The sequence below is a fragment of the Phaenicophaeus curvirostris genome, chromosome 5, assembly GCF_032191515.1.
Source record: "Phaenicophaeus curvirostris isolate KB17595 chromosome 5, BPBGC_Pcur_1.0, whole genome shotgun sequence".
Lineage (NCBI taxonomy): Eukaryota > Metazoa > Chordata > Aves > Cuculiformes > Cuculidae > Phaenicophaeus > Phaenicophaeus curvirostris.
The window spans coordinates 47317455-47337529 of NC_091396.1; the positions used below are offsets into that span (position 1 = coordinate 47317455).

General features: G+C 39.4%; 1 protein-coding gene across 1 annotated transcript in view; it reads left to right on the forward strand.

Annotated features, from left to right (window-relative positions):
- Window positions 1-326: 326 nt before the first annotated feature.
- TSHR (thyroid stimulating hormone receptor) overlaps window positions 327-20075 on the forward strand; it is a 59785-nt gene continuing 40036 nt past the window's right edge. The window contains exon 1 of the mRNA XM_069857054.1: window positions 327-490. Coding sequence (XP_069713155.1) covers window positions 327-490 — 164 coding nt within the window. The remainder of the gene's footprint in view (window positions 491-20075) is intronic.

The window sequence follows — 20075 nt, forward strand, 5'->3', positions numbered from 1 at the left end:
TCTTCATTTTGCTTTTTTTATGAGGCAGTGTTTCATTTCGCGTACTTGGCGGTCGGTGCAGGCGCTTCGTTTAACTTCTCCGCTGTCCGGAGATGCTCGGGGCGGGACGCGGCGCTCCGCAGCGGCTCCGCGGGCTCGCCCCGCTCCCTCCGAGGCGCAGGGGGGCAGGGGGAGGGCGCGCAGGATTCGCTGAGACCTTTTCCTGCCCCTGCTCGGGGAGGAGGCGGCTCTGGGCGGCGGAGGTCGCGGCTTTGCCGAGCGGCTTGTGGCTTCGGGGCTGCGGCGCCTCCTCCCCGCCCGGCGAGGGGCAGAGCGGGAGCCGGAGGATGCTGTGCCTCCCGGTGGCCTTCCAGCTGCTGCTGGTGCTGTGCAGCCAGGGCACGGAGAGGTGTCCCTCGGCCCTCTGCGAGTGTTCCGACTGGGATGAGTACAAAATCACCTGCAGGAACATCCGCTTCATTCCCAGCCTCCCAGAGGACACCCGGACCCTGTGAGTAGGCTGGGATGGTTCAGGGGAGACGCTCGCCTGTTGCGAGAATTCACGTTCTGCGAGAAGGGGATGCTCTGAGCAGCGATTTGCGAGATATGGGGGGAAACGGGGAAGGGGCAGGGGTCGGGGGCGTGCAAAACGCGGTGCTCGAAGGCTGTAGAGGTGTGAAGACGTGATCGTTCCTCGGGCCTTAAAAGTCCTGGATAGGATGTGGGAAAATCGGTCCCTGGGCTGTTTGTGGGCAAAGAGGGGAAGGCTGGATTCTGTGTGGCTTGGGGGCGAGGGGGGGAAGCATAGGTAAAATACAGTTTTGTAGTTAATAAAATAAGAATAGCGATTGGATGTGCGAACAGTTCCACAATAGCTTCTGTGCACTTTCAGCTTCTTTGCCAAAGCCCGACAAAAAGAATCCATGGGAACTGAGCATCCCAATATACCACATGGGAGACGAAGTTCTTCAGACAAACAAAAGCATGGAGTATGGCATAGAGGAGCACATTTGGAGCTTGCCTAAGTGATAGAGCAATTCAAGTACTTAAACCTAAGTGTTTAGTACCCATTACAAGTAACTAGAACGTCTTGCCTGGTTTCCTACTGCCACAACAGAAGTGTGTACAGTGCCCTTTCTGTCAGCCCCATAGAGACATAGCAGAGAAATAGTCTAGGGAAACAGAAATGGCACCAGTAAACTATAACTAAGCAGCTGAACCACTCCTGACTTTTAATTTGTCTCATAAGGCACAAAATGTTCCTAGTCTCCAAAGGAGGGCTCATTTGTAAGTAATTACTTTCTGATAAAATAAACAAACTCAAACTCAGTTGATTTAATTACAAGATAAAATGATGTAAGAATTAATTTATAAGTTTTGATGCAGCTGGCTTGTACGTTTAATTATCTCGTCATATAAATCTGTCTTGTAAGATGTAACTGTTTTAGGTTAAGCGATAACCTGTTTTAGGGCTGTCAGAATTTATTAGTATGTTTAGTTGTTTTGTAAGATGCAGCTGTTGTAGGAGATAACCTGAAGGGAGTCTCTGGACATGGCTGGATAATCCAAAAAAAATAATGAGCATTGTTTGAAGATTTATATGGTTCTTTGTCTAAAGCTAGTGTATTTACCCACTGCTTTTGTAAGATGTGATGCCTTTTTTAGAAGGGCATCCAATTCAGCACTGAATTGTAAAATAAAAATATTATTGCCTTTGTTTCGAAGACTTGTCCTTTTCAATACTATACTAGTGAATAAGTGTTTCCCAAAATGATAACAGGTTGATTGGTTTACGTCTTGATTCTTAATTCTTTATTTGAAAATATTAGCCATGAACTTATTTGAACACACTCCTCAGTATTTTTTAACACCTGAAAGTAAAGGTTTGATCACTTGCCTGAATAGACAAAGTTGTTTATGTTATTTCTAGTATTTATGCATGCTTTAATTTTTTTTGGATGATTAGACTGCAGTACTTCATTTGATAGGATTTTAAATTATACCAATTTTGGTTTGGTTATTATACTTTTGAATATGTGGTTTATTTAGTCTGAAATTGCAGTAATGTTACTTTATGTGACGTGAAGTATGTTCTTTGAAATCTACCATGGCAAGCTAGAATATAAAGCAGTTTCAGTTTATAGGAGAAATATGCCTTTGTACAGGCATTTAAGGTAGTTAATAGAAACAATGAAAGCACATAGTGGAACTGGATATTTTCCTTGAAAAATGCTGGTATGATGGCTGAGAAGTACCTCTCCACATACAGCTTCACAAAAAAAGCATTTCGGCTGCTGGATTTCCACTGTTTTACACATCACTTGTAATGGCACTACAATCAATAGCCACTGTTTGTAAATGACAAAAACACCCAGTGAAAATCTTACTTCCATGGAAAAATTAATTAATAAAAACAATTGAGAAATACTTTTATATTTATTTCAGGTGTATTTTAGCTGTGGGTACCAATTGGGGTGACCCTTGCAGATTTTTACTTACATCCTTGCATTTTTTACTTTAGTTTGCAGTTTTCTCTCTGGAGAAGGTGTGTATATTTTCTTTCTGTGTTATCAATTGAATTGCTGAAGTCTGTTGGATTATGTCTAATTCTGTAGCCCCTTGCTCTAGGCAAATGACTTTCTCTCCATATGTTAAAAGGGGAATCATAACAGTTACTTGTATCTGTTTTTCATTTAGACTGCTTTCAGATGCTTGTACATGGAGGATAAAATAACACAAAGAGTATTCCTGAGACACTGAAGGTTTTATGTCCCTGCTTCTGTCATGTTTTGTATCCTTCTGCCTTACACCTGGCAACAGTTCTGCATTAAAAACATAAGTTTCCAAAATAATTGGACTTTCTGTTACCCTTAAGAACAAATGAACACTTCCTTTGAAGTGAAGTATGTAGGTGTTAGCATCTGCACATTAAATGCTGAAACCTTCTACAATTTCCCCTAGATCCAACAACTTTTGTTACTTCAGGTAAATTAACTTTGCTTTTTGGTCGTTTTGTGTGAACCTCAAAATTGCCAATCTTAAAACTTTCTTATGTGGCTTTTCATTTCTATGGGGTTTGTAAAGCTAAGAGACTGGTGAGTCTAGGAACAGTTTGGCAGCTTTTGGAAAAGACCAGCTCTTTTCAGCACACAGGATCTTGAAACTCCCAATTAAAGTTTCATTCCGATTATTCTGTTGAAACTATTCTTATTTCTTTGCCCTACTGTAAGAGAGTGGTGTAAGCCTTTTCTTAACAAGCCATGCTTATAAGAAACTGCAAAAAATGTTTCTTTCAAGTGGAAAAGTTTCATGAACTTCAGTCAGGAAAGTGTGTTTGTTTGAAACAGGTTTTAATATAGTTAATGCAGCTGCTTGTCCAAAATGTTTGAGTGCACAGATATTGTTCCTGGAGTTGTCTAAAACCTGTCTTTAAGAATATGTTCTTCACACGAGGTATTAAGCTGCAGTTCTGCATCTGCTTTAGGATATTGGCTGTAGGTTGGATACTGCTTTTTGATAAATGCATGGTAGCTCACCCTTCAGGGGCAAGGAGCCCTGACGTGTGTGTTTACTGTGGTAAGGATGAGTGTGTGGATACCAGGGTAATAAGAGTAGACAATCAGCTGGTCTATTTAGTTCCCCATGCTGTTGTCAGCTTTTGATAAAAGACATATAGAAACTGTGCAATATATTTTACACATTTACAATGTGATATTTAGAACTAACAATGATATGTTGAATATTGATCAACATGTATTGATAAAAATGTTTTTTTGACCTGGAGAACAAAATACTTACTTAGAGACTTAACCATTTTACCTGTAATAATTGCAGCACCAGCATCCACATTTTTTATAAGCTTAGTGAGTTTTTGACAGCATTTTGAGTTCATAGAATGTATAGGTAAAACTGAAGGAGATGATGTCTCTACTTTATATTGAAAATAAATTAAACATATTTAAAATATTTTCCCGTAAGTCTTAGTCTTAGGAGTTGTCTGAAATTCAGAGATATTCTGACTCCAGCTAATTCTATCAAGATCTTTTTGTAGACCTCATTACTTCAGAATTAAGTATGAAGCCTCATAAATACATCTTCATAAATAACCTTGCAACATAAGCACATAATTACTGTCCCTATTTTCATGTTGTAGTACCAAGAGTCTAAAGGAACAGGAAAAAAAAATGACATGGCTAAACAGGCAACTGAAGGAAGCTATTAGGACATCTTTCAGAAAATTGAAGTAATGCCTAAATGAGGAAGTCTTTGGAAACGTGAAGTAATACAGTACAAAAATATTTTGGAGAGAAACTTGTAATATCATAAAAACACAGTATAGACTTTAAAACACAAAGGAGGGTAAATCTGGAAAATTTCTGTCAAACTGAAGTGTCAGTATAAAGCTTATCTGAAACAAATCGGAAAATTGAAAAGAATTAAGTTAATAATTCTGGACTTAAACAACAGAGTCTGAATCCGAATAGTCCTTTTAAAACAGAACCTGTCACATAAAGGTCTAATAATCAGTGGAGGACTAAGTTTGCTGAAGTTTTCTAATCCTTCTGTCTTTGGAATACTTTTTTCATCTTGCAAAGGTAACTGTTCTCATCATTGCAAGAACAGAAGATCAGTAAAATTACACTGTCACTGAAGGGTATTTTCATGTAAGAGTTGATTGCAGTATAGCAATTTTCCTTTTTCTCTCTTCCCACTTTTTCTCATTGCCAGGTCCATCTTCCTCTCATAACAAAATTATTTTAAATGTAGCCCATGACATCACTAACCCATGGAAAAAACATTATCAAAAAGTATCTGAAAAAGAAATCCTGTTAAGATCAGAGGAATGGTTGTACTTGGTCAGATCAAGGGTCCACTAGTCCACCACCCTGGTTTTGGTAGATTCCATGAGCAGGTGCTGAGAGATGTTCTAACAGTTCCATATCCTTTTTATGCTGAGGATTCCAGAACTGGACATGATACCCCAGATGGGATCTCACAAGAGAGGAATAGAGGGGCAGAATTACCTCCCCTGACCTGCTAGCCACAATTCTTTTGATGCAGCCCAGGATACAGTTGGCCTCCTGGGCTGCGAGTGCACATTGCCGGCTCATGTTGAGCTTCTCATCAACCAGCACCCCAAGTCCTTCTCTGCAGGGCTGCTCTCAATCACATCATCCCCCACTGTGTACTGAAATCAGGGATTGCCCTGACCCAGGTGTAGAACCTTGCACTTCGCCTTGTTGAACCTCATGATAGTCACACAGGCCCACTTCTCCAGCCAGTCCAGGTCCCTCTGGATGACATCCCATCCTCCGGATGTGGCAACTGCACCACTCAGCTTGGTGTCATCTGCACATTTGCTGAGTGTATGCTCGATCTCGCAGTCAATATCATTGATGCACATATTAAACACCACTGATCCCAGTACGGACCCCTGAGGGACACCATTTGTCATGGATCTCCATCTGGACATCAAGCCATTGACCACTACTCTGAATATGGCCATCCAACCAGTTTCTTATTTACTAAATAGTCCACCCATTGAATCTATATCTCACCAATTTAGAGAGAAGGATGCTGAGGCGGGACTGTGTCAAAGGCTTTGCAGAAGTCCAGGTAGATCACATCCGTTGGTTTTCCTGTGTCCACTGATGTGGTTACCCCATCACAGAAAGTGACTAGGTTGGTCATACAGGATTTGCCCCTGGTGAAACCATCTGGCTGCCACTAATCACCTCCCCATCCTCCAAATGCTTTAGCATGTCTTCTAGGAGGATCCGTTCCATGATCTTCCCAGGCACAGAGGTGAGGCTGAGAGGTCAGTGGTTCCCAGGGTCGTCTTTTCTGCCCTTTCTAAAAATGGGCACAACATTACCCTTTTTCCAGTCACCAGGGACTTCTCCCAATTGCCATGACTTTTCAGATATCATGGAGAGTGGCTTGGCAACCGCATCTGCCCCATTCCCTCAGGACTCTAGGATGCATCTCATTAAGTCCTATAGACTTATGTATGTTCAGGTTCCTCAGGTGCTCACAAACCCAATCCTCCTCACTGTGGGAGGGGGTTTACCTCCCTGGACATCATATTGCTGTCCCATGACCCAGGAGGGGTGAGGAGAGCAGTTATTGTTGAAGACTGAAGCAAAAAATTGTTAAGTACCTCAGCCTTCTCCTCGTCTCTTGATACGAGGTCACCATTTTCAACCATCAGTGGGGGTACATTCTCTTTAACCTTCCTCTTCTGATTGATGTACCTGTAGAAGCTCCAGCTGTGCCTTGGCTTTCCTGACCTCATCCCTACACAACCGGGCAGTGTCCCTATATACATCCCAGGTTGCCTGTCCCTGCTTGCACTATGTGTGCAGTTCTCTCTTCTTTAGTTTAACCAGCAGGTCTCAACTCAACCACGCTGGTCTCTTCCTTCTACTGCCTGATTTGCTACATACAGGGACTGAGAGCTTTTGCGCTTTATGGAAGGCATCCTTAAATATTTGCTGGCTCTGTTTTCCTCCCTTTTCCCCGAGAACCATGTCCCAGAGGGTCCTACTGACTAACTCCTTGAAGAGCTGGAAGTCTGCTTTCCTGAAATTTAGGGTCCTGACTATACTCCTCACCTGTCCCATATCCCTCTGGACCTTGAAGTCCACCAGTGCATGATCACTGCAGCCCAGCCTGCCTCCAATCCTGACGTCACTGATGAATTCACTTGTATTAGTGACCATCAGGTCCAGTATTGCATCCCCTCATGTGGGGATGTAAGAGAACAACATCCACCTTGCTAAAACCTCCTTTCAGGTAGTTGTAGACAGTGATAAGGTCTCCCTTCAGTCTCCTTTTCTCTAGGCTAAACAACCCCAGTTCCTTCAGCTGCTCCTCATAAGACTTGTTCTCCAGCCCCTTTACCAGCTTCATTGCTCTTCTATGGACATGCTCGAGGACCTCAGTGTCTTTATTATAGTGAGGGGCCTAAAAATGGACACAGTATTTGAGATCTGGCTTCACCAGTGCTGAGTACAGGGGCACAATCACTTCCCTGGACCTGCTGGCCACACCATTTCTGATACAAGCCAGGATGCTGTTGACCTTCTTGGCCACCTGGACACACTGCTGACTCATTTTCAGTCATCCCAGGTCCTTCTCCACCAGGCAGCTTTCTAGCTACCCTTCCCCAAGCCTGTAGAGCTGCATGGGGATTTTGTGTCCCAAGTGCAGGACTCAGCACTTGGCCTTGTTGAACCTCATACCACTGGCCTCAGCCCATCGGTCCAGCCTATTCAGATACCTCTGTAGAGCCTCCCTGCCTTCAAGCAGATCGACACTTCCCAGCTTAGTATTACCTGTGAACTTACTAACTTTCTACATTCAATTCCTTCATCCAGATCACTGATAAAGATATTGAACAGAACTGGACCCAGCACTGAGCCCTGGAGAATACCACTTGTGATCAGACTATGAACCCTGACCAGAAATTAACTAGACTTTTTGTTTGTTTGTTTGTTTTCCCCTGAGGAAAAACTACATTTTCTTTGCATATTGAAGTGTCTCCCTCAGGAGGAGATAATTTCATAAACTTATTTTCAGTATGTAAAATCCTTTCATAACCATTTATATATGCTAGAAAATAACAGTGTAAGGGTTTTCTTAAGGAAAATATAAAGATACAAATAAATGTATTACCTTAGAAACTACTGAATGTGGTCTCTTTGATCACCGTCAAAACCTAGATCTATTTACTTTTATGCTATCACCCTTATCATAGTATTGTAGTGCCATGTTTGCTGTCTTTGGCAGATTATATAAAATTCTAAACCTGAAGTGTTGTATAGTCTGAAATACCAGCTGGTGCACCATTGCTTTTCTTACTGTTAATAGAAATGTAAAAGATGATGACCAGATTTCCTTACCAGGATATTTTGGTTTCCCTTGTCCTTCACTGAAGTTTTTAGACAATCCAATAGGCAAAAAAAAAAAAGCTCTTCAAAGGGCTACTACTGGATTTTTAGTACTGATCTGGATCCCTTTTTACAAGATGTTACATTTTGAACACCTATTTGCATACCAGTTGTACTTCTCATACTTACCTGTATTTAACGTGTGTTATCATCACTGCAAGCCAAAAAAATCAAAATCAAGTGTATCACATGATTTCATACATTGCCTCTATTGCTGTCGTTTGTGTACTAAAACCATGTAGCTGTGGGCATTGTACAGGGAGAGGACGTAGGGGGTTCTTTGCCTCCAAAAGTAACACAGGACTGCAGATAGAAAGAGGCAAGCATGGGCATCTTGTAAGATGGTAGAAATCTGTATATTTACATATATAGTATATGCACATTTAGGGTTGGGGTTTCTTCCCTAAGGTAAAGCTCTGCCACTGTTGTATTTTATATCTGAAAGATATTTAAGCTAAGTGAACATGAAACCAAAATTACTTTTTGTTTGCGTTTTCAGTAGAAATTCAAGCAATTTTTAGGTAACTGCCTGTGTAGTTCTATTTCTAAGAGTCCTTTGGTGAGTCTTAACAGTATTATGACAAATGTTTCTTTACATTTCCCAACTTACTTTTAATGTTTGTCATATGTAGAAAAAAAATCACATTTTAGAGATCTTTCTGAATTTTAAAGTATCTCTATTTATAAAAGTAACTGAGGTTTTTAAATCCTGTTTAATTTCTGTCACATATAATCTCAGACTTTCTTTGCCTCACAAAACCAGATGTTGCTTTTTTGTTGAAATGGAATAGCAGGAAATTTCTTAATTTACTTTTGAAATTTAAAGAAAATTATGAGCTACAACATCCTGATCTATAATCCCCACACAGATAGTCAGATTCCAATTAGTTTCCCTCCTTATTCCCAGATAAACACTGAAAGATTTCTCTACAGGTACATTGTTCAAGTGGTCTGTAGTGCAAGTAGGAGTTACTGGAACATTTTCACAGTCTGGGAGAATGGCCTCTGTACTGCAACAACATTCATACAGAAATCAAGAAAATTAACAAAAAAATAAAACTGAAAAAATGCTATAATATTATGCAAATGGCAGGAAAGAAAGGCTAGGTAGAGAAAGAAGACGTCATTTTGGCAGAAAGGGTGAGGTTTCTCCCCTTGTGGATCTATAGTACCAATTTTTCTTCCTGACCACCAGAAGAAAAGATAATGCTGTTGCTCAGAGTTGTGATTTTGCAGTCAGTATAGATACACAGTGTAGATCAAGAGCAAACCTTTTGTTTTGGGCTACACAAATTTCAAAATTGCTATCAGGACTGTCTCAGCCTCAGCCGAATGCATGGGGTCATGTTCAGGTATGACAAAACATTGCAATGGAGATAGCTTCTGAACAAGTCCTTGAATATTTTTTTTCTTCATAACTGAATTTACCCACCAAGGAGAAATACAGTTATTTTTCTAATAGCTATGTTAAGCTCTAGATTTTAATTTTTTTAACCTTTGCTCACTCTCTTGCTGTAACAGAGACTTACCCTTTTCCCAACTTAAATCAGTTCTTGTGGAGGAAGGGAGAGGAATTTCACCACTCAGAGAGGTTCTGCAGGAAAATTATATCTCATATATATTATAAATAATATAAATTATATCTCATATATAATGAAGCATTACCTGCTGTAGAAAAAAAGGCTAAAGAAGCACTAAAGGGTAGTGGACATACAGAAATCTATAGGACCAGACAGAATGCACCTAAAGGCCGTGAGGGAGACGGTAGATGCCATTGTGAGGCCATTCTATCATCTTTGAAGGGTTATGGTAATCCAGGAAGGTTGATAATGTCTGAAAAAGGCAAACACCATCACATCGTCCACATCTTCCATTAAGGCAAAAAGCAAGATCTAGGGAAACACTGGTTGCTATGTAATTATTTTTTACATGCGAGTTATTCTGTACCTTTGAACGTCCTTTCGCTAGTGCTATACATACATGACCACTGGTAAACAGTTTTCTTATTTTCTTCTATCTGTCTGTCTTAGTAATTTGTAATATTCAGTTTGCTCTTTTGACCTCTACTGAGCATCTGGCAGCAATTATAGGCACTTAGTGGTCTTCTGATTAGAAACAATGGAAGACAGAAATTACAGGCTGTTCTTACTCTCCTTCCCTGTAGGAAGTGAACCTATTCTGACTGCTGTTTTCTGAAATTTCATAGACTCTTAGTTTGATACTTCAGAAATACAGATCTTCTCTGTCGTGCTCAGAGTACATACTTCTCCCGTGTAGATGGAACCAAGATAGTGGGTCTTATGAGATCAGAAGAGACAATCTCTTTATGGTCTATCTTACTACCTGTGGCTGAAACATAGGCTTAAAAGAGTTCTTATATTGTGCAATCGAGGTAGATAGACTTTTTCCTGAATTTTGCATAATTAAACAGTTAGCATGCTAGGTTATATTGTTGAGTTTAATTTCAATTACTTTTACTGGCTCTTCAATCTCTACATTTAACTATCTCCTTATCTGTGAGAGAAAACAGCTCAAACTTTGTGTTTTGTGACTCAACCTTTCTTCTTAAAGACTGCCATTTAAAACGGTAGGTTTTATTAAATGGGGACATATTAGAGGTAATTGCTCCATACTTCGGTACCTTTGTTTTTGTTTCAAAACAAGTTGAAAAGATTTCCATAAAATTACAGTATTATGCTTTCTTTTGATGCAGACAAATCACACTGACTTTCTTGACATCAAGAGAGGATTAGTCTTATTTTAGCGTGTGTCAGCAGCTCATTATCTGTGTCGGGGTTTAAATTGTAATGAATTTACTGTAGGTGCTACCATTGCCATGCATTAGATTTTGCAAAGTCCTGAATATCATTCTTTCCCATTGAGTAAGGTATTAGGGCATTGTCTGTGTTGCAGAATCTTGAATAGAGTAGAAACGAAAAATGGCTTTTTGCACATGGGACCATTTTTAATTCTTGAGTAAAACAAAATGCTTTTTCTGCTCTCTAAAATTTTGACTACTGTTTAAGAGACAGCCAAGTGTGGCTAACAAGCTGCTATACTATTAACAGTTTCACTGAATTTGTTAGGTCTTTTGGGCATTTTGATGTGAGGCCTTGTGTTCCTGTGAATATCAGGATGTGTAAGGGTTAAGCCCAGGACAGTACAAAAGCATGTTTGAAATTTTTAAGGAACTGAGATTATTCTGCATACTACCCATCCCAGTTCTGGCAGATCAGCATTTGACTGTAGTCTATTGTATACTACGTATGAAATTACTCAATCACAGTTGGTGATGAAGGCAGATTATGGAGATTTTTTCAAATCACTTCCTGAAATGTTCCAGTTTTCAAAATATAGTCACGTTTTATAGACTGTTTTGAGGTTCTGTAAACCTACATTATGGAAAATATAAAACATATATTGATTTTGTAAATATATAATAAACCTATATGAGTCAGATTTGTGAGAAGTTGCCTTCTTAACTGATACTAACCGAAAATATAGTGTTATTAGCTTTTTGCAAAATGCTGAATAAAAATTGCTTAGTAGTTACAGTATTTTGTAATATTTAAGCTTCTTTTACAGTTATAGCAGTAGGCTTTGTTTCTCAGTTAGGGAGAAGGCTGTTGTGTGCTTCTGAAGTGTAATGGGTTGGAAATTTATTGTCAAAAGATAACAATGTAATGAAAACTAACTGCTGTAGCAATTCAAGAATCAATGGACTGTAACTCTTACAAAATCAGTCTGTTAAAGGACTGTTAAAATCCTCTCCTAAAAAAAGAGTTTTGCAACTCTAGTGTAAAACACTTCTTTGCATTAAGTTGATCAACACTAGGCATCACCATTGTCTTTTGTGACAATGGGGGGCATTCTCATGTAAAGTGAGCCTGTTCTCAACATCTACAAAAGAACTATTTACAGTTCTGCTTTTCTGTTGAGCCAGCTACGTGTGCAGTTACAGCATATTGAAGTAATGCTTGCCTCTGCTGGGAATGGGAAACGATATTTGTTTTACACTTACACAGTTCCCAGCACTGGAATTTTAAATGCTACAAATGTACCAGGAATGCTACTGGTGCAATGACTGATAAGCAATGAAAAAAAATTGTATTCAATGTTCAAAAAATAATATTCTGATCTTCAGTAATGTCTCTGGTCCACTATTATCACTCATTCCTATTCTTCATCTAGTCACTTAATTGGCTTGGGGTGTGTGGTTGTGTGTACAGTAAAGCAGTGCATAATTTGTAAATAACTTCAAGAACCCTTAGAAATGTTTTTTTCTGTCACTTATAATTTGGGTTATGAACAAATAATTTCACTTGAACATTTCACTTTAACTGAGAAGATAATATATACTATTTTTTGATCTAGTGTATGTCAACATACAGGATTTTTGTTTGTTAGTAGCAGGAGTACTACAGAGTAATACCATGCCTTTTCAAGCAAAATATATAGGTAAATATAATAAAGCATTTTATATTGCAGCATGTGCATAACATTTAGAAGGTTACCTGAAAGACAATTGATAATATATTTTAATGATTTGGTAAGTATGATGATGTTTGGTGGAAAAGTAATTAGTTATTTTAAAAAAACCTCAAATATGGTTTTGGTTTCAGAAATATTGAAATATCTTTACAAATAAAAACAGTTCAGTGTGTAGAAAATGAACTAATTGCAATTAAACTTCTTTTTTTTCAAAGTGTATGTTTCTTGTGATAATCTGCAGAATATCCAGATACTACCAAATGTCAAGTGGTGAGAAGCAGGGCCAATGAATAGGCTGCATGTCTGTGTTTGATATTTACATGTGATGTCTTGCCATGTACTTAACTTGGCTTCTACTTTATTCATTTGATGTAGAAACAACACTTTACAGGTACCCTGTGTACCGTGAAGTGTATTAACAATTTCCTTTAAGGAATGTGAGCAATATCTTAAACTGATATGAACTGAAATTCGGTAGCTCTGAATTTTCTTCAAAACTTACTTTATGGGTATGTTTGTAAGGCTTGGAAACATATTTCTCAAAACAAAGCAGTTATATATTTTTAGAGGTGTTTTTCTTTCACTCAATATTTCGCTTAGAAATTTATTGTCTTTTCAACTTCATTGTTTATTCAACTATGACTTGAGTAAGGAGGAAATATTTAAGACAGTCAACTAACAGCCTTAATGTTTATACATAAAGGCAAACATTAGTGCAGAAAATAATTTGTATCCTTCAAATGTTAAACACAAAGGCCTTACAGAGACCTTACTACTACGCAGGGCATTTGTGCACGATTTTTAAAAAAACAGTTTTAATTTGGCAGAAGTTCAAGTGTGACTTGTCATTTTAAATCCCAGTATTTTTCTTTAGATTCTTTAAATTGTATTGGCCTTTGCAGCTTTTTCTGAGAGAGTGTTTTGTATTTGTATTTGAAAAAGAAATTTGGAAAAATAGGGCAAGGGACTTAATCATACATCCAGTTCAGTATTTTACTGAGTCACATATTTAAAATGCAATTTTAAAACTAGCAGGTATCTCTTGCCGTTTCTTAGGATATAAAATTGTGTCACTGCAAGTATGTTACTTTAATTAAATCTTTTACAGAAATTTACAAATTCATATTGAAGTGTTATCTACACTGTGAATATCTGACTATGACATCCTAGAAATACTTCTGTTATTTGCATTTTGAATGGCATTTTGTTATACTAAGCATAACATTAAGTCACTACCTAGTTTCCTATTTGGTTTTTCTTCGGCTTTTAGAGGTACTGATTATGTTTTCACTTGCTCAGCCGGTGTCTTTTGGTAGTTCTCCGTGTTAGTGCAGTTCCACATAGGATCCTTACCACTTTTTTTCAGTATTTCAGCTGTTTAAGATTAATTATTTCTTCTTTTTAGGAAGAATAAATAGCATGCTTTATTCAGCACTAACAGTTGTGATATCTATCAAATGCTGGTAAAGGGAAGGTAACATTCAGTAGAGCAAGGTCTCCTTTAAAGTTTTATTTTTTTACTGAAATCCAGTAAGAAGCTGTGGGCAATCATGAACTGAGCAAGTAGAAGGTCTGACATTATGGTTTGGTGTTTTCTGTTTGCTATATACTAGCATGTAACCAACCTGAATCCTTGCCTGTCATTCTGACAGTGTCCATATGCACCTCAGTATGCAGCAAGAGGATATGTTAGTGCCAAGAACTAACTTTCAATACAGAATTGTCCCAAATGCTGATTTGCACGCATTCATTCTGAAAGGCTCCAGTATTTGTTTAATTTCTTAAGGCTGGGCCAGTTTCGACATATAGTTTATGTTATTCTTTTGGGTTGCTAGTTAAATGTGGGAAAGTACCTATGTAGTCTTCTAGCAAATTCAGAAGTGGCTTTCAACTTTAGAGTTACTTCGCTGTGCAAGTGTTTTGCTCACTCCTACCATGTTGCTGGTACAAGCATTGGGCACTAGGGGGTAATCGTCTTCTGGTAAGCACAGCATGCATTTCAGTATGTGAAATGCCTTTTTATAGCTATTTTTGCACCACTGAAAGCCTATGTTGAATTAATTTCAGAATAATAATTTTAAAAAACATAATATTTTTAAGTTTGTTTGGTTTGTGTTGGGTTCAGCTGAATATAGAAACCTAGAAGTTAATGTCTCAGTAATTGTTTATCTAGCCATTATCTTAGCTGACAGTTATTTCTCCTATATAAAAAATGGAAAATCATTGTTTGTTATAATTTTCTCAGAAGTATGAGATTATACCATAAAATTTCTTACTTTGTCTCATATATAGTCAGGGGGGTTTTCTCTGTCTTTGTAGAGAATATTTAATTAAAATACTTGTAGCTGTTGTTGTTATAAGTCATGTAACTCTTACCTGAAATTCTTTGGATGGTCCCTATTTATATATTATGTTTTGTAGACAAACGTTTAAAAAATGTTTTAAAATTAAGAAGCTAATTATGTAAAATGCTTATTTACTTCCCTGATACATCTTTCTGAAATAATATCACAGATACTGTTAAAATCATGTATAGATGGTTAGACATATGTTTATATATTTATTAATACAGAAAATAGGAAAACATTTATATTTAAGAAGAATGATGGTTTCAGTTGGATTGTCACTGACTATTTGCCTCCAGCTCCTGCTAAAAGATAGTATCCTCTGGCATGGCCAACTAGATGCTTTTTGCTTCATTATTCAGGGCTTCAAAGTAGCTTCACGGATTGCTGCAGCTGAGGGAAAAGGGTTTCCTTCTCTGCTGTTTACTGGAGCATGAGGTCAGATCCCTTGTTACAGATGATTTCTGTAAGTCAGGGTGCAGCAGTGGTCCCAGAGAGCAACTATCGAGACCCAGGGTGTAGATTCAAAGTCCAGGAGATAGTAAAAGCAAAGAATGAACCACCAAGCCTTGAAGTCATCTAAGAGGACACTTGTTTCTGGTTTATATAATAAATAGTACTTCAAACTAAGTGCTACATACTTTGTACAGCTTTCTTCCCAGAGCAGATCTGGGAAATCTAATGTATCGTGAAAGTTGAGTTGATCTAATAGATATTGGAATAAATAATTTACATGAACAGTTTGATATTTATAGTTAGGCAAATGTTTCTAGTTGCATTGCAGTATGTATTTTCTCATGGGGAGGGGTTCATTCCTTGATTCAATGGAGGTTGAAACCCGGAGATTGCTTTTGTTTGAGGGATTCAGACATGTGAAGTTTAAAAGTATTGAAAAACCATTCTGTGTTGTTATATTATGCAGAGCATCAGATAAGTTACCTGTCAGACTGTGTGGAAAAAGAGCATCTCCTTCCCTAAGATTATCTGATCAAGGACCTTGTCAAATGGGATGCTAATGAAAAGGGAGGCAATAAACAAAACATATTGAGACACAGATCTCAGAGAAACAACAATAAGAATGACAAAATAAGGATAAGAAACCAGCCTGATAAGTCTCACTAACTGATGGGCCATTAGGAAACTGCAGGTATCACTTGAGCCTGGGGCCAATCTGGACTTCACAACTGATAAGGATGCAGACCTGGGGGACTTGGAGGCTGGAATGAGACTGGGGAATTAGCAAACAAACGAAGCAGTGTGCAGGGGAAGGGAATCATGTGGAACAAAGGAAGAAGAAACAGAAATGAGTATAAAAGGGGTCAGTTACACATGGAATAGGGTTGGTCAGGCACTGTGCCTGATCACTGCAGTCTGTCATATCTTCTTACTAAATCGTAATAACATTATCTATTATGTGTAGACTCAGTTGATATATGAGATTTTGCTGGAACATAACATTTGCATAATATGAAGGTCATATTTATATATGATCTGAACCATAATGAAAATAAAATATAGATGAAATCAGAGGAGGAGAAGGAAGACAGCAAATCCATCATCTTCCAACAGTCCTGGAAGACTGGGGAAGTCCCACTGGACTGGAGGCTGGCTGATGTTGTGCCCATCTACAAGAAGGGTCGCAGGGAGGACCCAGAAAACTACAGGCCTGTCAGCCTGACCTCAGTGCCAGGGAAAGTCATGGAGCAGGTGATCTTGAGTGCTATCATGAAGCACATGCAAGAGAACCGGGTGATCAGGCCCAGTCAACATGGGTTCACAAAAGGCAGGTCTTGCCAGACTAACCTGATCGCCTTCTATGACAAAGTGACTCGGCTGCTGGACGAGGGAAAGGTTGTGGATGTGGTCTTCCTGGACTTCAGTAAAGCCTTTGACACAGTTTCTCACAGCATTCTGCTTGAGAAACTGTCAGCCTCTGGGCTGGACAGGCGCACACTCTCCTGGGTGGAAAACTGGTTGGATGGCCGGGCCCAGAGAGTGGTGGTAAATGGTGTGAAATCCAGTTGGAGGCCAGTGACAAGTGGGGTTCCCCAGGGCTCGGTGCTGGGTCCAGCCCTGTTCAATGTCTTTATGAATGACCTGGTTGAAGGCATCGAGGGCACCCTTAGCAAGTTTGCAGACGACACTAAGCTGGGTGGAAGTGTTGATCTGCTGGAGGGTAGGGAGGCTCTGCAAAGGGATCTGAACAGGCTGAACCGCTGGGCAGAGTCCGATGGGATGAGATTTAACAAGGCCAAATGCCGGGTCCTGCACTTGGGGCACAACAACCCTATGCAGTGCTACAGACTGGGAGAAGTCTGGCTGGAAAGCTGCGTGGAGGAGAGGGACCTGGGGGTGTTGGTTGACAGCCGACTGCACATGAGCCAGCAGTGTGCCCAGGTGGCCAAGAAGGCCAATGGCATCTTGGCTTGTATCAGAAATGGTGTGACCAGCAGGTCCAGGGAGGTTATTCTCCCTCTGTACTCAGCACTGGTGAGACTGCACCTCGAATCCTGTGTTCATTTCTGGGCCCCTCACCACAAGAAGGATGTTGAGGCTCTGGAGTGAGTCCAGAGAAGAGCAACAAAGCTGGTGAGGGGGCTGGAGAGCAGGTCTTACAAGGAGCAGCTGAAAGAGCTGGGGTTGTTTAGCCTGGAGAAGAGGAGGCTGAAGGGAGACCTCATTGCTCTCTATAACTACCTGAAAGGACGTTGTAGAGAGGAGGGTGCTGACCTCTTCTCCCAAGTGAAGGGGGTCAGGACAAGAGGGAATGGCCTCAAGCTCCACCAGGGGAGATTTAGGCTGGACATTAGGAAAATATTCTTCACAGAAAGGGTCATTGGGCACTGGATCAGGCTACCCAGGGAGGTGGTTGATTCACCTTCCCTGGAGGTGTTTAAGGCACAGGTGGACAAGGTGCTGAGGGGCATGGTTTAGTGTTTGATAGGAATGGTTGGACTCAATGATCCAGTGGGTCTCTTCCAACCTGGTTATTCTATGATTCTATGATTCTGTGAAATAAAAGGCTTACTTTACTGGAATCAATGTGTATTGGAAACAAAATTGTGTAAAACTGCTGCTGTTAGGAATTTGAAAAGCCAAAAGGAGAAAAACAGGAAAACTCTCACAAGTAATCATTACAGTGTGTCTGTTTTGAAATGTTTGATACCTAACACCTGTACATTTCTCAGGATTAATTAAGAATGTGCAAGGCTGACAGGGCTCCCTGTGCTCCATTGTTTGCCCAATAAGTGCAGAGGAGTGGCGGTGTAGGATCGTGCCTGCAGCTATGACCAATAAAATATGCCCCATGAACAGTATATTAATAAGACAAGCATGTGGTGACACTGTCCTGGAATACTCTTCCAGTTTGTGGTTTATGCGCTTTCTGAAACGGAAAATTTGTATTTTATACGCCCAGGTGTTTTTATTCCATGAATCTGTCTAGTCAATTTAGAGTCCATATTTTTACTATTTCCAGTGTACTGTCCTGTTTCAAAAAAGGCTGAAAGAAATGTATCATTCTCCCATCACCCTGGCCAGTTTGCCAATACAAGTCAATGTTGATTAAATTTCATATTAATATGCTAGGCCGTTCATGAGGGAGAACTGAGAATTGAACACCTAAACTGTCCAACCACTTCTGCCTACATCTAGTAAAGGAACAAGGTTTGACTATCCCAGTTAAATCTGCCATCAGAGTCCTCATGAAATTGCTCCCACCTCTTACTCTGCAATTAGATATTTAGCTTCTTCATTTACTACACTGTTCTCGTTTGTTTTTTCTGCTCTGTGAACTCAGATGATAGACACAACGGTTTAGCGTGGTCTGGGCTTGGTGTAGGGTACCTGAGAATGAGGCGGGGGGAGTAGTTATGGTCAGTGTTGTTCAGAGAAGGAATACTTCCTCCCACCAGTCTCTCACAGGTGACAGGTAGGCAGCATGACCTTTTGCTGCCACCCTCTCTTGATAAACGGTCTTATGCTTGGGAAACAAACAAAGCCCTCCAACAGACCCCAAATTCTTGAGAGGCTTGGAGCTAAATGCAGTTGTAAAAATCTTTTTAAAAGACCAGTGCTTGTATGTGAATGTGTTCAGTGTAAGCTATTAATAATATACTACATATGCCTTCAAGCTATTGTAAGAACTTCAGCACTGAATCAGGATTCATCACCAATGAGAAATACAGCTTTCAAGTGATTTACCAAGTAAGCCAAAGAGCAATAGAAATGGTTTCTCTTCAGATTTTTGTGTATTTTATCACATCTGTGTCTGTAACTTCTCATTCTTCTATATTTTGGCTACATAGTGCGTGCTCTTAGTGCTAGTTATCAAATTGGTAGATGTGATTGAAATTGATGTATAACTCTCCTACATTTTGTCCTTAATTTTATTTGCTGTAATACAAGACAGTAGTAGAAATTAAGGTCAAATGTAAGTAGGCAGAGGCTGTTGTAGTTGCATGTACACACAGATTGCCTCGGCCACTCAAATGGAAAATCCCTTGATGTTTCTCTTGTCCTTGTTGGTAAGTACTTCTGATATTCACCAATTTTAAAAAAGTGTTTGAAAATAGTTATCTGTAAGAAGTGAAATTCCTATCACAGTTTTCAGTTTAAACTTTTTACATGCTGAACACTGTCTTCAGTAAATCATAGGCCAAATTCTATTCTTGTGCCTGTGTGCAGACATAAAAAACTAGGATTATAAACAGTTTCATTTGAGTTTTGCTGTAACTCCTTGGTACTTGTGTTCCTTTAATTGTATTTAACATTCAGTGAAAACAATCAGCTATGCTGCTGTTCTGACTTAAATGCATAGGTGGAAGTGAGAACTCCTGGCTTCTGTGATGTCGTTATGGCTTTGCTTACCACTGAAATAGAGGGTTGATAAAGGGATAACCAAGAACTATAGTATGCATGAAGAGTTAGCAGTGTTTCATAAATAAAAGCAAAGCTTTTCTCCTATTTTTCTAATCTTGATTTATTAGTAGAATATTTTTGTGAAATTGTTTTTATTTCTATTAATATTACTTTTACATTGTGTCATTTAGCCAGCAGCTAAACACCACATTGACACCCACTCACTCCCCCACAGTGGGATGGGGGAGAGAATCAGAAGGGTAAAAGTGAGGGTAAGCGCATGGGTCAAGATAAAGAAAGTTTAATAGGTAGGGGAAAAGCCACACACACAGGCAAAGGATAACAAGGAATTCATTCACAACTTTGCATTGGCAGGCAGGTGCTCAGTCATGACTCCAAACATCCTCCCCTTTCCTTCTTCTTTCCCCAGCTTTATATGCTGAGCATG